At 42.4% G+C, this 16,134-nt stretch overlaps 1 protein-coding gene across 3 annotated transcripts in view; it reads left to right on the top strand.

The window, feature by feature from the left end:
- The first annotated feature begins 2,753 nt into the window (after positions 1-2,753).
- The window catches only part of grin1a (glutamate receptor, ionotropic, N-methyl D-aspartate 1a), a 38,622-nt gene continuing 25,241 nt past the window's right edge, over positions 2,754-16,134 (top strand). For 2 of the 3 annotated variants that reach the window (XM_028602111.1, XM_028602110.1), the window contains exons 1-4: positions 2,754-3,002; positions 6,836-6,970; positions 9,930-10,106; positions 14,999-15,096. In XM_028602111.1, coding sequence (XP_028457912.1) covers positions 2,754-3,002; positions 6,836-6,970; positions 9,930-10,106; positions 14,999-15,096 — 659 coding nt within the window. Of the gene's footprint in view, positions 3,003-6,835; positions 6,971-7,806; positions 7,841-9,929; positions 10,107-14,998; positions 15,097-16,134 lie in introns of those variants that run through there. The other variant, XM_028602112.1, reaches the window with a different exon arrangement.

Below are 16,134 nucleotides of genomic sequence, written 5' to 3'. Positions count from 1 at the left end.
GGCTTCCTAAACTCCTTTTTAATAAGAGGCCAGCACGCTGTAAGGGAACATCCAATAAATGGTCAGTTTACAAACTGGCTGTGGCAGTTACGCAGAGGCTGGGAGCGAAGTCATTAGGTGCTCTGTTCAACACCATTATTTTTTCACTTGGTCTTTTCCGCGGTCTGATGGTGGCAGGGCCTTGTCTCCTCCTGTCGGGCATTTTGGAGGCAGCGTGTTCTGTGGCTTCAGGTTGTCAATGCTTTTTGTTTCAAAGAGCCTTTGGAAGTAACTCTACCCAGGCTCAGCTCCAGAGGGACACTGTGTGTCAAAATCCTGGATCCAGTCAGACCAACCAGCCTCAGTTTCTGTAAAATGTGTACCAGTTTTCTGTTCTAGACATGTTGTTGCTTTAAGACTATTCTGAAATATAGATAGGCCTACTTATGTATGTTTGCTTTGAAACTATAACATTGTTGGGTTGCCTTTAGTGGATTTTCTTTCTCTGATTCCAGTCTGTTTTTATTTGATAAAGGAATACGCCACCGTTTGTCAAAATTGTGCTTATCAAAGTCTACCATGGTTGTAGATAGGTGGGCCAACGCATTTTTTGTCTCAGTGCAAGTAATTAGGTTGTTTATTTTTTTTGTCTTTTTTATTTGGCTCACTTTTACTCACAACATGCTAACCGGCAACATAGGATTCCATTCACTACGCTAAGCTAACTAGCGGCGGTTCTGCCGGTGTTGCACCGGACTAAAACAATGCATGCACAAAAAATGCGTTGGCCCACCTATCTACAGCCAGGGGAGACCGTGATAAGCCCTATGTCAACAAACGGTGGCGTATTCCTTTAATGTTGAGAGTTAGTATAGGGATCATGGTTTCTATGTTGTTTTTAATGTTTTGTTGCAGTAGAAAAACTATCTTTAGGTTTCAGTTAAATTGATGGATTCAGTGTTAATTTATGTTTTGGGAAAGTCATATCTGGCTAAATAATCCTTTTTAAAAAAAACAAAAACAATGTTTGATGTTTTTTATTATAATTCTTTTTGGACCAGAGATCTGAAAAATCAAGTCTAGTATACAGAATTGAATTGAAAATGGGAATGATGCGTTCAGATAGCTAGCTTAGTGTGGACAATAAAGTATTTGCCAGGGCCCTGCTGTGTCCCCTTCACTTATCTAGCATCTGCTTTGGTGTTTTAACTACACAACTGCTTTCAAAATACAGATGTTGTGTTAAATACAACTCAGTCTTAGGTGGTTTTCTTGCAGGAATTATTTAGCCTGCTGCCCGTAAACCTATTTAGTTAAACAGTGCACATTAATTATCCTTGTCTGAAGTTATGAACAGGAAGAAAAAAAAACCTTAATAAATCATATTTGAGACAGGCTCATTATGGAGGCCAGCAGCCAGCAGCTGATGACTGTTGATTTCTTCAGCCTTGTGATTAATTTATCAGCTCACTGCAACACAGAGAGACAGCACAGTGTTGTGATGTATAATTTAGAACACTGTTCAATGATTTTTAAATTGGCCTCATTTCCAAAACACCTTTTCCAATAGGAATAAACACGCGACGCAAACCTCCCTTGGGACAAAAAAAATTCAAATACCTGACTATTAATAATCAAAATGAAATGATAAGGCTGTTTGAGTTGATACAATGAGTCTCTCTGACTATAAGTCTTCTCATCTTTTCCATTTTTGTGGGCATGTTCTTTTTCGTTAATGTCATTTTTTATTTTTTTTTCCGACGTTTCCTGCTCTGATGAATAAACTCACTGCCGGCTTGTAAGGGAATATTTCCTCCATGTGAAGATCGGCTTTGTGTGTGTGTACGCGCGTGTGTGCTGCAAAAATAAAAAAAAATAAAACTTGTTTCCTAGGTAACAAGGAGGTTGATTCTGCTCGTGTATCTTGCTTCAGGGATGCGCCCGACAGTTAGGCTACTAAGACGCTCCAAAGCGCGGGGTCAGACATTACACAACATCCGCAACACCGGCGGATCTTTAGGCTACTCCGAGTCCACACACACACACACACACACACACACACACACACACACGGCTTCATTCACGGCTCTGACTTGCTCCGTGGTTAATGAGCTGTTGGTCCACTTTCGGCACAGAGCCACGAGACAAACATTTTTTTCATACGATCAGCTTCTACTCCCCGCATCATCACCATCTTCAGCATCAGAGCAGCAGTAGCACGCCAAGCAGATACAGCGGGAGCGCGCAGTACCACCGCGGCGCGCATGCACAGCTGTCATCAGCACCAAGGACAGCAGCCGCTCAGCCCGGAGCGAGCAGCCGCATCGGGGTGATCAGTTCGCACGGAGCAGCGGCAGAAAGGAGCGATACACAGCCCTGAGAGGAAGCCGTCTGTCTGGAGGCTTGGACAATGGTTTAACTCTTTCTACACAAAGCCCCTCAGGAGGTTTTAGCTGTTCTTCAGAGGAGACAAAAAAAAAAAAAGGGGATGGACAATGCGGTTTGGATGTCCCTGGTTGACAGCCTGCTCCTAATATGAGCATGCACATTCCTCCGCATTGCACATAAATCCACCTCCTTTTTTTTTTTTTTTTTTTTTTTTTTGTCGTCCCCTTCCTTTTTTGGCCTCCCTCCCTGCCCGGCTCACACCGCCCACCTGGATCGTGTCTGCAGTAACTGGCTGCGCCGTGCTGCCGTCCAGAAGCCGTTCGAGCCGACCCGCCACCGGGGAGAAAAGCGACCGGGCTGTGCTGTGCTGTTTGGTGGTCCACACGATGCGTCTGTTTCTGCTGGCGGTGCTCTTCTCGTGCTCCTGCGCGCGGGCCGGCTGCGAGCCGAAGATCGTGAACATCGGGGCTGTGCTGAGCCAGAAGAGATACGAGCAGGTCTTTAAAGATGCCGTGACCCAGGCCAACCAGGTCTACGGCAGGGATAAATTCAAGCTGACCGCTATCTCCGTGACGCACAAACCCAACGCCATCCAGATGGCTCTCTCCGTCTGCGAGGACCTCATCTCCAGTCAGGTAGAGTTCATTTCCACCTCTGCATGGGCGCAAAAATTCAAACAACAGTCTAAAATAACCTCTGAATCATACAGCGCATATATACTGTACTGTGCATACCTATGACCCGTGCACTCCTCCACGTAATCTGGAAAACCTGTTCACTGCGAGTTACAGCAAAGTGTTCCAAAAGAACAAAACCTCTGTGCTACGCAAGAGAAAGTTGGTTCTTTCAGGAACATGACGTGCTATCTCACTCAAGTACCACTGAAGTGTGTGTGTGTGTGTGTGTGTGTGTGTGTGTGTGTGTGTGTGTGTGTGTGTGTGTGTGTGTGTGTGTGTGTGTGTGTGTGTGTGTGTGTGTGTGTGTGAAAGACCAGATTGGTTGTTGTGCCTCGGATCATCGTCAGTCTTGAGCTCTGAATGACTAAACATTTGTCTATTTCTCCACTAGAAGAAAATCAGCCCATAGGCTACATTCTTCATCCTCATCCTCTGTGGTCACTGGAGGCAGTGTGACTGTCCTCTCTCTGCTGGGTCTGTTGTCTGATACAGTGAACTCCCCACATACCCATCTGTTTTTAACAGACCTCCAGAAATAGGCTTTGGCTTTGGGGGCATATCTCGGATGAGAGGGCAACTGTACGTTTCATGACACACAGCTGCGCGTCCACTGAACTGCAAAGGAGCCAGCGAGGAGTGAAAATTGGCAATACGTCTCTTACAAATAACAACTTGGCGTCCAATGCGCTTGTGCTGCGTGATAACCTTCCAGCAAGAGGGGGGGATGAGACGGCTGAAGACCGTTTCTGTAGCGTGCGTTGGTCCATCGGGTGGATCACTCGCTTACTGCAGTCCGTAGGCTACGTTGATGCGGTGGAACAACTGTTTTATTTTTGGAAGTATGAGATTCCTGTTCAAACGGTGTGCATACGACAAGGCAGAACGATCCATGCCGTATGTGCTGCAGATCTAACAAACCAAAACATATTTCATCAGTAATATATGATGAGTGCGTATGAGAGTTGTAAAAAACATTGAAGCATCCTCTCATGTGACGCTCCCCGTTGCTTTTTAAAAAGCGCCAACGTTATGTCACAGCATGTCGGGGCGTGAAGTCCTTCTCGCTCTCGCTCCTCTTCCTCCCACACACGTAATGAGGCTTGATGCGGGGGAATGAAAAAAACCCACCCACAGCTTCAATGCTGCTTTCATGTCCTTGCTCCTCTGCTTAGTGTAATGACTCTAATTCATACAGGCTTGTAAAATAATACTGTCGCACCCAGTCTCCTGTCACATGTTCATCCAAAGCATGAGAGCGCAATCCGGCTATTAGACTGTACAGATTACTCAAACAGTGGTTCACACACACCTCTCCTGTAAATTAGACCGACATCACACCTGATTGAGACAGAAGGTCCATGGAAGCTTTCATCAGATTCAGAGACTGGCTCGCAGGCGAAAACAGTAACTGAGAAGGGAAGTCTGTGGCAGATGGAGGAGTGGATGCCTGCGAGCAGTGCTTGGAAGATAGACCTCATTTTTGACCCAACCATACGGACTGCTCATATCCAGTAATCCATGCCGGCACAGTCATGCCAACTTTATTCATCTTCCTTCACATCCCCGAGGCATTTCTTGAGGCTGAGCTTCTTCTTTTTATTTATTTTTTAAATATATATATATGGCCAGCTTCGGTTTGCTTAGTATGCATGGATAAGACTAAATCAACCAACCACAAATTACTATTAGACTAGTCTGCCAGCCCACACAGTGAAGACATTTTGAATAAAGGATAATAGGTCTGTGCTTATCTGCTTCTTTTTTATAGACTGTATGTCACTGACTACAATTTATGTAAATATTCACGGCTCCAAAATGTTATTTTTAACCTGTTATACAACATTTTAGAGCAGCAGTTGCACCATCTAAAAGATGACACTGTTGTACTTAAAGTGCGCACACAATTAATTCAACTTTAGGTAGAAAAACAGCTGTTTCAGTGGAGGCTGGATTACAGATTAGGCGAAGCAGACAGATGCTCAGGGGCCCCAAATGCCCTATATCCAGTGTGGCAGTCGGTTTGTGATCATTCGATTGATTGCAAACAATTAAAGTGACTCCTGCATTTGTACCTAATCTCGAGGCTCTGTCTTAAAAAGGCCATATCTACACAGTGTATATTCTTAAATCATTTTGCATTTATTCCATTTATAACCTAAATGCCAGAGTAGATGCAGGTAAAAGGTTTGGTGGAGAGCAAATGAGAAACCCATTGGCCAAAATGCAATCTTGGAACCTATCAGCTATTGTATGATGGTGATAGGCCTGGGCGATATGGAGAAAAAAACGATATTGTAGTGTTGACTATTGGTGCTTTCACAAAATATTTACACAATGAGATTTCAGATAAATAATCATCAGTAATGTGGATATAATGACTAAGTTTGTAAAGACAAATAATAGAACAGCTTACAGTCTGGTAAGTTCAGAAAATGACATCACTTTACTGTAATGCAGCTTTTAAAACCAGGAAAAGACACCGCTTATGCCATATTACGATATCCAAAATCTAAGACGATCTCTAGTCTCATATCACGATATTGATATAATATCAATATATATTGCCTAGCTCTAGATGACGATTTAGCTTTTCATTAGCTTTAAAAAAATAAATAAATGTATCTGCATTCATAGTAAATGCCGAAAGGCTGTCTGCACCTAAAAAAAAAAACCTACAAAAAGTATTGATGTTTGTGTATTGTGCGTAGAACCATTCCACTCATAAATAATAAATAAAAGAAACAAATTGCTTTCAAAGTTGGACTACAAAACTGCCTTTGGAAAATCCTTACACAAGCCATTGTTTTTTTTTTTTCAACTATTTTTATTTAATTAATACATCATACAGGCATGTCATTGTTGTGGTTTTTAACCGTTACCTGGGTGTAAACATGGCTACTTGTGAAACAATCCGCTCATAAACATCGGCTCTCAACTCCAACTCTGTTCTGGCGTCTTAAATTGCTAATTGGACTGTAAACAATGACCGCTGCACGGAAGAGGAAGGCTTGGCCCAGATTATTACATGGATGGGATGGCCTGTAAAAATCAATTGCCACTCTGGGATTAATAAAGATTTCTGAATCTGATTCCGATAACTGTTATCCGGATATCTGCTGGCTACACTGGAACCCCCAAAATATTGGCCGTTGCCCCCAGAGGCTAACAGGGAATTGCTGTATGGGGATGGGGATTGTTCTAAGAGAGGCTAAGTCACTGTCAGACTGATAGCCGATGGGATCTTAGATTACTTACAACCAAACAAAGTTGGGGAGCACTGGGGGCTTAAAAGGGGCCACATCTCATTTTTTGCCCTGCTGTTCACCCAACCCTGGATTTTAGCGTTAACTGATCTCTATGCTGAAATAAACTTTTCATAATGTCAATATTATACAGTCACCCCTGTAAGTGTGCATAGCAGATGCTGTTTTCTTATGTTAATAAATGAATGGAGTCATGTGTGCATCTTGTCCTGTTGTTGTTGTTGTTGTTACAGCCTACATCAACGTATGCAGCAGACATATCACAGTTGTCATATTTGCGTGATACCAGCAGTGTAAGAATTTAGCTTTATTTGATTTACTAAGAAGGATAATGGACATTCAGCAACTTCCCATATGTATGTTTCTGTATATGTTTGTGTGCAAAGAATCTTTAAATACGATTAGGTTTGTGGTATATTGTCTGCAAAAATTAAACCAATATAATAACAAAAGGATGCCTAGTGGTGTTACCAATTGGTCCAATGACAGAATGACAAAGTGTATTTTTTTTCTCCTGTGCCTCTGCAGGTCTATGCTATCCTGGTGAGTCACCCTCCCCAGTCCAATGACCACCTGACTCCGACGCCTGTCTCATACACTGCAGGCTTCTACCGCATCCCCGTGGTGGGCCTCACCACCCGCATGTCCATCTACTCAGACAAGGTGAGCGATGGATGGGAGAGATGTAAGGAGAGATAGATGGAGAGAAAAACAGGAAGAGAGCGATGGAGTAAGGCGCTCCCCTGGGGAGGCTTCAAAGGCTTCCTAGATTAAACGTCCTATCACTGTCCATTAGAGGAGCTGTGTTTAAATGGCTTCCCTGCTGAAAATTGAAAGAGCATCATTAATAATGCCTCTGACCTGAGTTATGTTTTTATGAAGCACAAGCCACTAAGATAAAACTTTAAAGCAGTGACATAATTGAAATGCCAAGGACTTTAATAACTTAATTTCAAACATCCCTGCTAATCTTGCGAGTTAAAGGAAATCAGAGGCAATAAATGTATGAATTTAAAGGAGCCCCGGGGGTCTGTGCATATGTGACTGTGCAGACGGGCCAGTAGTTAGTGGTCTGTGAATCTGGGGGCGGAGCTTCTGAAGGAGGGGGGGGGTGTATTTGTTTGGCAATTAAGTTCAAATATCAATTATCCTTGCGCAGCATGGCTTACTGCACCTTTAAGCGCCCATATTATGCTCCTTTTCAGGTTCATAACTGTATTTGAAGGTTGTACCAGAATAGGTTTACATGGTTTAATTTTCAAAAAACACCATATTTTTGTTGTACTGCACAGCTCTCTCTCTCACTGCTGCAGATCCTCTTTTCACCTGGTTTCTGTTTTAGCTACAGAGTGAGACCTCTTTTCTTCTTCTTCTTCTGTACTATCTTTGATTGCACTCGCACATGCTCAGTAGCTCAGATGTAGAGCACGTCAGCTAGCTAACTCTAGAGACAGTAAAAGAAAGCCTGTTTCTCCAACTTTGGTCAGTTACAGGGCAGGATTAGCTGGGAGACTTCTAAATGAGGGCGCACATGTAAGTAGTTCTTTTGTAGATTATGGTGAATTTGTGTGTGTTGTAGCAGTGCTTTGCTATTGAGAACGACGTAGCATGCTAGCGTTAGCATTAGCGTTAGCATGCTAACGCTAGCATTAGCATGCTAACGCTACGAGCTAACGGTTGTGGTTAGCCAGCTCATTTTGGACTGTGACGACACAGTCCGAGCCGATTTTGAACAGCTCACTAGGAGACTGAAGGCAGGACGCATTCAGGAACCGTATCTCACTCAAAACACCATGGATGGATTTTTTTCAAAGTTTGTATGTGTGTGGAAGCACCAGATAAACAAAAACACACCCCAAATCCCAGAAAAAGTGTTTTTTTCATAATATGGGCACTTTAAGAAATTTTTATGCTTTTTCAGTCCTTCCAGAAAAATGCAGAGTGTTTTTGTGATTGTTGCGGGCAAAAATCCTTGATTATGCGGCACATTTTCTTAAAAAATGCGTTGGAATGTGCTTGATATTTATGCAATTTTTAGGATGAAATTGCAGGAACTTGCAAAAATTGCTGCTTTTCGATGATGTTCACGTCGCGTAATTACGTCACTTCATAATGTTCCCATGGCAACAGGGGAAAATGACTGCTCTTACATTTTTCAACTTTCTGCCGTGATATATGTGACTTTTTTTGCAACAAAAATGCAGGGATTATGAAATCATGCAAGCCCCGCATATTTTGCGCGGAAATCAGCAATTTATGCGGCGAAAGTGCGCCGTATTTGAAAAAATGCGGCCCCTGCAATGTAAACAAAAGTTGCTTTTCTTGGGAGGACAGTTTCCTCGATGGGCCTGGCTTTGTGCACAACATTGTCATGTTGAAACAAGAAAGGGCCTTCATAAACTGTTGCTGCAAGGTTGGAAGCACACTTTTGTCGAAAATCTGAATCTGAATGTTGTAGTTCTTTAGCAGAACTAAAGGGTCTCAAATCACCAAAAAAAGCCATGGGACAGGGATGTCCACATATTGTGGCCATATTTTCCATCTCACAATAACAAAAGAATTTATTTTTCTACTTGGTGTAAAGACCTAAATAACCTTTTAAAGGTGCACTATGAGCTCCTGCATGGTCACTCGAAAAATTTGGGATAGTCCCGAAAGCAGTTTCCTACCCTAATTGTCCCGATAATTAGAGCAAAGTCTCAAGAGCAGAGTTATAGTCTGATTGAACATTAAAAACTGTTCATGGAGGGCCGGCCACTAGCTAACCCAGTAAGAGCGTTCGCCCCATGTTGGCTGAGTCCTGCAGCGGCGCAGGGTTCGAGTCCGACCTGCTGCCCTTTGCTGCGTGTCATCCCCCATCTCTCTCTCCCCCTTTCATGTCTATCCACTTTCAAATAAAGGGAAAAATCCCCAAAACATAATCTTAAAAAAAACTGTTCCTGGTGATTGAGTCGTCCTGCAGCCAGCTACTGTCATCAAGATCAAGTTCAAGATTTTAATGATTTTTTGGTGCGGCGTTTTGAAATTCATGTTAAGTGCCGGCAGCCACCAGAAGGAGTGATTGGATTGGATGTTGCCGATGTTAAAGCGCAGAAATGACAGACGTTATTCATTCACAAAGAAACTCTGTGTCCTTAAAGGTTGGATTTTTCCCTAATTTTTTAATTAAGGCATTAATATCAATTTCCAAAAGATGATTTTTTTTTTTCTTTTTCTTTTTAGTCAACTTTAACATGGGTGTCCTAATTTTTTCACATGACTGTATATATAATAAAAGGACAAGAAAAGGGCACCCTGGTAGCTCACCTGGTTAAGAATACACCCTATATACTAAGGCTCAGTCCTTACCACAGCGGCCCAGGTTTGATTCTGACCCGTGGCACTTTGTTGCATGTCATTCCCCCCCTCTCTCTCCCACTTTCCAGCTGTCCTATCCATTAAAGGCCGAAAAAAGCCCAAGAAATAATCTTTAAAAGGGCAAGAATCTGCCTTAGTGGCAGCTTTTTGTCCACTTTTTCCTACGTGTTCTCAGCGATGATTCACACATTAAAAATGAAGTTGTTGTTGGAAAAACTGTCAACTCCACAATGTTAATCTCTATTTCCTGCTTGGTGCTCCTCAGAGTATCCACCTGTCCTTTCTGCGGACAGTCCCTCCCTACTCCCACCAGGCGCACGTGTGGTTCGACCTGATGCGGGAGTTCAACTGGAACCACATCATCTTGATAGTGAGTGACGACCACGAGGGGCGGGCCGCTCAAAAGAGGCTCGAGACCCTCTTGGAGGAGAGAGAAACAAAGGTGAGACGCTCCAGCTCCTAAGCCCCCCCACCCCCCACCCTCCTCCTGTGTGAGCATGAGCGCGCGAGTGTGTAAAGTTTGGTAAACCTCAAAAGGTCTTCTGTGTAACTGTTTTCCTTTCTGTTGTGTGGCCACCTCTCTTTCTCACCATTGTGTAAACATTGGCTAACATTCCTAGAGACATCAACAACAGCGTCTAATGTGGTCTAATCTGACAAAAGTTTGTACGTTTATTTGCTCATCTTCACGTTGCTTTTCGCCATAGTCCAAATTACCCTGTGTCTATCCACATTGGGAGCCAAATAGCGGACTTTAACTTGGGGCTCTTGCAAACCATCACAGACTGAAGTGTTTTTAGTGGGGCCACGGCGGAAGCCAGGTGTTCCTCTCAGTGGTGATGAATGGCCGGCCTCATTACACAGAGGCCTTGTATTTATTGCACCGTGCTAGGTCATGATCACATGATGTGGGAGATGGTTTCGCCTTTTCAGATACCGCTGATTTATCCATTTTAAGTGTAGCTCTGAGCAGTGTATGTGGGTCAGTGAAATGCTGATCTTCTTTGAGCCAAAACAGGCTTGAGACTGCGATGATGTGTGCCCTTTAGGAACAGAGAGAGAGAGAGAGAGAGAGAGAGAGAAAAGAGAGAGGGAAAAAAACAACTGCCATCTATTTCACCCATTTAATAAAGTGAAATTACCTTGGGATATTTTTTCTTCTTCTTTATTCTCTGTGATGCTTGTCTGTCTCTGGGGCACTTTGCTGTAATTGTGCGGCAGAATGAAATGAGTCCTGTTTCAGAGATTTAATTAAATCGGAAGCTGATAGACGCTGAATATGAGACGTTGCGTACCCGAGTTAGTTCACAGAAGGCAGCCACAGCTAAAGTGAAAGCTGCTTAAATGAAGTGATCCTGATCAGTATTGATTAACAGCCACAAATGGGAACACATTTCAAACATTTGGGTTAATCAGGTTGGATTGTGCGACCACGTGCAGTTAAAACAATTATACTGTCATATCTAGATGGGACTCACATCCTGCACTCGAGAAGATACATTTGTGTATTAAAAGCCTTTGATGAGAATCCAGGAAGTTCCTTTTATGTTTGCAGAATATGGGTTTGGATCTTAAAATGAACCCATCTGTGCATCACATTCAATCTTATAATGATGAGGGAACTAGCTGCAACCCTCTGCTATGAGGCTTTCTTCACCCATTAATTTAGTTGTGACTGCAGGGCCCGCTCGAGCAATTTTGGGGCCCTGAGCTGGATTCATTTAAGAATTCCTTCTAAACGTGGCTAGCAATAATTACACCGAAAACCGGTTGAAAAAAGGTTGGCGATATAGTTTTTGTTCGTAGTGTCCACAAATCCATACGACTGAATCTTATTCTGCTGTGCCGTAGAGCGCCATTGTTCATCAGTGAGCCACACCGTTGCCCTAGGAGACATGATTCTTCATTTTAATGAACACACACACACACACACACACACTATAGTTTATTGAGTTGATCACATATACACCGTCCTGCTACTTACTCCACCAAATGTGTATTAAGCCGCAGCGGAAAATAGTCCCCTACGAATGCACCTTTTCCTCCTGTTTTGAGTGATGTTTGCTAAAAAACTACAGTGCCCAGCTGCTGTAGGAAATGACTGAATTTGAAAAGAAAATCTGTAGAGACAGACTAAAATCTTGTTAGTGCTGGTATTTACATGGGATTTATTCACAATAACTATGTAATAATACCCATTTGGTAGAGTGTCATTCAAATTGAAATTGAATATGAAAAGTACATTAAAAACAGAAGACATAATAATCTTTAAGATACACTCCTTTTATTTTATAAAAAAATGAAAAGCACCACTAAATATCATCATTTGGTGAAGCCCCAACGTTTTGCGGCTGTGAGGACATTTGGCGATTTGTTGTTTGGCACTATAACACAATCAGGAATTTTATACTTTGAATACTGAAATGAAGAAAGGGAAATGAGCAGAGGAACCAAAGAAGTTTAGATTTGTGGGCGCGCCCCCTGGTGGCTACACGGCCACTTAGCTCATTCCCGCCTCGACGTTCCCATGCATGTCACAACATCTGCAGGGTAATAAACCTGCAGCAGCTCTTTTTATTGTACGTTTGTTTGGATGACGCGTTGACAGCTTTGATTGTTTTCGCTGATGTAAATGGATGTGCGTTTGGATGTGGCAGACGGCAGCGTTGTCACATTATGCTCTAATTAAAAACGTGAGGTGTTATTCTTGCTAATCACCCTGTTGTGCTGCATACGCTCAGTAAATTCCCATTTTCATTTTAGCCCCATGACAAGTCGTTAGCGCGGTCACACATTCACAGGGGAAAAGAGGCTCTGGACACAGTGGATTTAGCCGGAGTGCAAATGTGACCAACACAACATGAAATATTAATGCCTGACTGAGGATACAAAAATAGAGCGCTCAGAAAATCTCTTGGGGGAGAAAAACAAAGACAGTTTTTTTTTTTGTTCGCAATGCTGCTGCATGTTACTCATGGAAAGTATTTCTACCCGCTGAAGATGCATACAGTCTCTCATGTGATGAGTGAACGGGAGTTAATTAGTAATTACATGGTAGCTAAGGTGTTCTGATTGAGTCAACTGAACTGTGTTCTCATCAGGGAAATGGAAAAAGTGGAATTCTCTATAATCCCGCTGGCAAGTTGTGATAGTCTTTTCATTACACCGGAAAGAATGGCTGGCATTCGGTTTGCAGTCCTTCAGTTTGGATGGAATTATTTACATTGTGATTGTGGTTCAGGACATTTCTTTTTGAGTTGCTTGTCAGCTTGACTACGGCGCTGAGGCCCGGTCACCGTCGACTTTGTGAAGGGAGGGAAACGGAGCCAGAGTGCACTGAGGGGTGAGCTGTACAGCCAGCTGTGTAAGAAACCCGCTGAAGCAGAAAGATGATGATGTTTTCCTGCAAAATGGCTGCCAGTCTCAGGCAGAACTCCAGAGTGTCTGCTCTTACTTAAAGCGGACTGGAATCCAAAATGGGGACGCCTCATGTGTCTTCACCCTGCTCAGCACCGACTGAGAGTCCGTATGTTGTGCTGTGACCAAATTCCATACTATTGTACTATACCATCTGTAACATACTTTACTGTTTTATACCAACAGGGAATGACACAAGGCGTGCATCGACGTCTGTCAAACTGCAACTCTGGAATGTCGCTGCCAGTTAGATTAGAGAAAGTAAAATGTTTTTCAATTCATTTCAATTCGTTCATTCATTATTAGCAGCTGTGATGGAGAGCCTCCATTTCCAATATCAGTGGCCTGTGTTTGTGATTTAAGCTTTTGCTTTGATTTGTAAATCATAGTTGAATTGGTAATTACAGTTGTACTAAAATGTGTGCACGTTTAAACAAAAGATAAATCTAGCTAAAAATAGACTAGAATCTAGCTGCATCTATATTCTAGCTTTTTATGGGTTGTTCCAATTTTCCTGATCACACCACTTAATAACACTCATAGAACTGGTGAAAACACTGTTGTGTCACCACCACCACCAATGGATAGATTAGCAGTTTCCGAGTGCAGGTTTGCAAGTTTACACGTTTTTTAGGATGCCACTTTGGATATGATGGTGTGTTTGTGTAGTCTGCTGGCTCTCGTTGACGGCTATGTTTGTTTGTTAAAAGTTAAGATTGCGGTTGTGTAACGTTAACTGTAGTCTTCAGTGTGGTGAAGAAGCTGCAATTTGGCATTTTGCATTGATTATCGCTTTGTTCCAGCTGAATCGGCATCGCTGATCATTTATGCTACGAACACAATGAATACATTTTCCCTGATCCTTAGTAGTATTTGATATCTTGAACAAGTGTCCATGATTTCAGCTTTATTTTGAAAGCGGTCATCTCTGATGATTTGCAAGCCCCACTGTTAAAGATCCCAATTTGAAGCAGAAAAGTGGAGATTTGTTGGAATGCTTTACTGCCCTCCATTTTCAACTGTTTATAATATTTTTCTGTGTCTGCATATTTTCTCTGTGCACATTACTCATCAGAATAAAAAAAGGAACTATGAAAACCTCGACCAACTGTCCTATGACAACAAGCGAGGACCTAAGGTATATTTGCATGGTCAATGCACGCCGCCCACCAACTTTCCAAACGTAGCAACTAGAAACCAGCCCAAACCAGTCACCAGCAGACCCAGAAATGTTCCACTCTTGGTAGCACGTGTTTTCTTTAGTTTTTTACTTTGAGACATTTCCCTATGATTTAAATGAAGAATGATTTTGTTATGAAAAATCTATAATTTCCGGTCATTAAAAGAGAGAGAGTTATCAGTGAACAGCGCCCCACTTTGATCATTTTCATTTTCTCCTTCAATAAAGGAATGCATGAACTCAGAACAAACATACTCACACACACAAAAAAAAGAGTTTGCAAGTCCATTCCTTTGTGGAGAACCGGTAGTGTGGGACAAAATCGTTTCCCAGATGCTACTTCCTCCTGTTCTGTAGCACTTCCCTAGTTTTCAGCAGTTTCTTTGTTGGGGGAAAACGTCCCCCTCACCCCCCTTCACCCGTTTTTAGTTACTGGTTGCATTGACCTTCTTCTTCCCTCTACCTAACACATGCACGTCCTTTTTTGGAGCCTTGATAACCCTCAGTTTGCATGCGAACAAATGCAAAAGTTTTTTTTTCCCTTCAAGCTTTTTTTTTTTTTTTTTTTTTTTTTTTTTTTTAGTTCAGCCGGTTCCCCTGGATCGCTTTCCTTTTTATCTCTGTCTCCCGTTTTCAAACTAAATCGGCCAAGCTCGAACCAAGCAGGTAAAGAGGCAGCATGGTGTCTAAGGTAGGGAAAAGTAGCTGGCTTGACCTTTCTTATGCCCTGATCACAGGCAGAGAAAGTCCTCCAGTTCAGCCAGGAAACTAACTTAACTGCCCTGCTGCTGGAGGCCAAAGAGCTGGAGGCCCGAGTCATCATCCTGTCCGCCAGGTGAGATTTGTGTCCCAAAGTACACCTCAATTTTAAGTCCCAAAAGGAGCATTGGTTAAGGTATCATATTTACCACACACTGGCTTTAAAAACGCCTTAGCCACGATCCAAGAAGATCATTTGGATGTTAAAAGTGATGTAAATAGTTTCCATTATGCTGATCGCTTTCTCGATTAATCGTTTGGTCTATAAAATAGTAAGTAATTCCTGTTAAAATTGTAACATGTCTTCAAAAACGTCAACTTAAAAATTTGATTTGTGTTTCTTAGCATTAGCCAAAGAAAAATATTCAGAAGTTGGAACCCAGAATGTTTGGGTAGTTGTCTTTTAGAAATGGCATAAACAATTAAACGATTATCCAAATAGTTGCCGATTAATTTCCTGTTGATCGAATAATCGATTAATCATTTCAGCTCTAGCTTAAACCAAATTCAACTTTACCTTTTACTCTGCTGGATCCAGCTGTGGATCTTTATGTTCAGTTACATTTGACATCTAAATTATGTCCATGTATATCACGCCGGATAAAAAAAAAAAAAAGGCAAATGTTTCCATAGTTGAGTAGGAGTTCCTTCTGCTGTCATCACGCAGCCTCACAAAACAAATGATATCTTGTTCCAGCATCAAACAACACCATAAACCGAATAATAAGATATGCCTTTTGAGATGGTCACGGAGTTAGATCAGGCGGTCATTCTTGCCATGACACATAATATCTCTCCGTCCGTCACAACTAGCATGACGTATATAAGTGATCAGAGAGGAGGCGTCAGGGACTGCCTTCACTGTTCCACCCAGCAACACCACCAACGTCACACAGTTGTGTGTGAAAGAGCGCTCTGTGCTTCGATGGGGTCACCAATGTCACAGAACATGTCATGAAAATGACAAACTAGACGAGACAGGACAAAGAATAAGACAAAAATGACGCACTTGTCTTTTGCGTGGTAAGGCATCCCAGATGCTGCATCGGTTGTCTTTCACCATGACACGCTGCACCAGATGAGTCGAGTGAATGTCGCGTCTTACACTCCCTTT

This window comes from Perca flavescens, chromosome 16, assembly GCF_004354835.1.
Source record: "Perca flavescens isolate YP-PL-M2 chromosome 16, PFLA_1.0, whole genome shotgun sequence".
Taxonomy (NCBI): Eukaryota; Metazoa; Chordata; class Actinopteri; order Perciformes; family Percidae; genus Perca; species Perca flavescens.
Note: the sequence above shows the minus strand (reverse complement) of the source record. Positions and strands in the feature narration are given on the sequence as shown.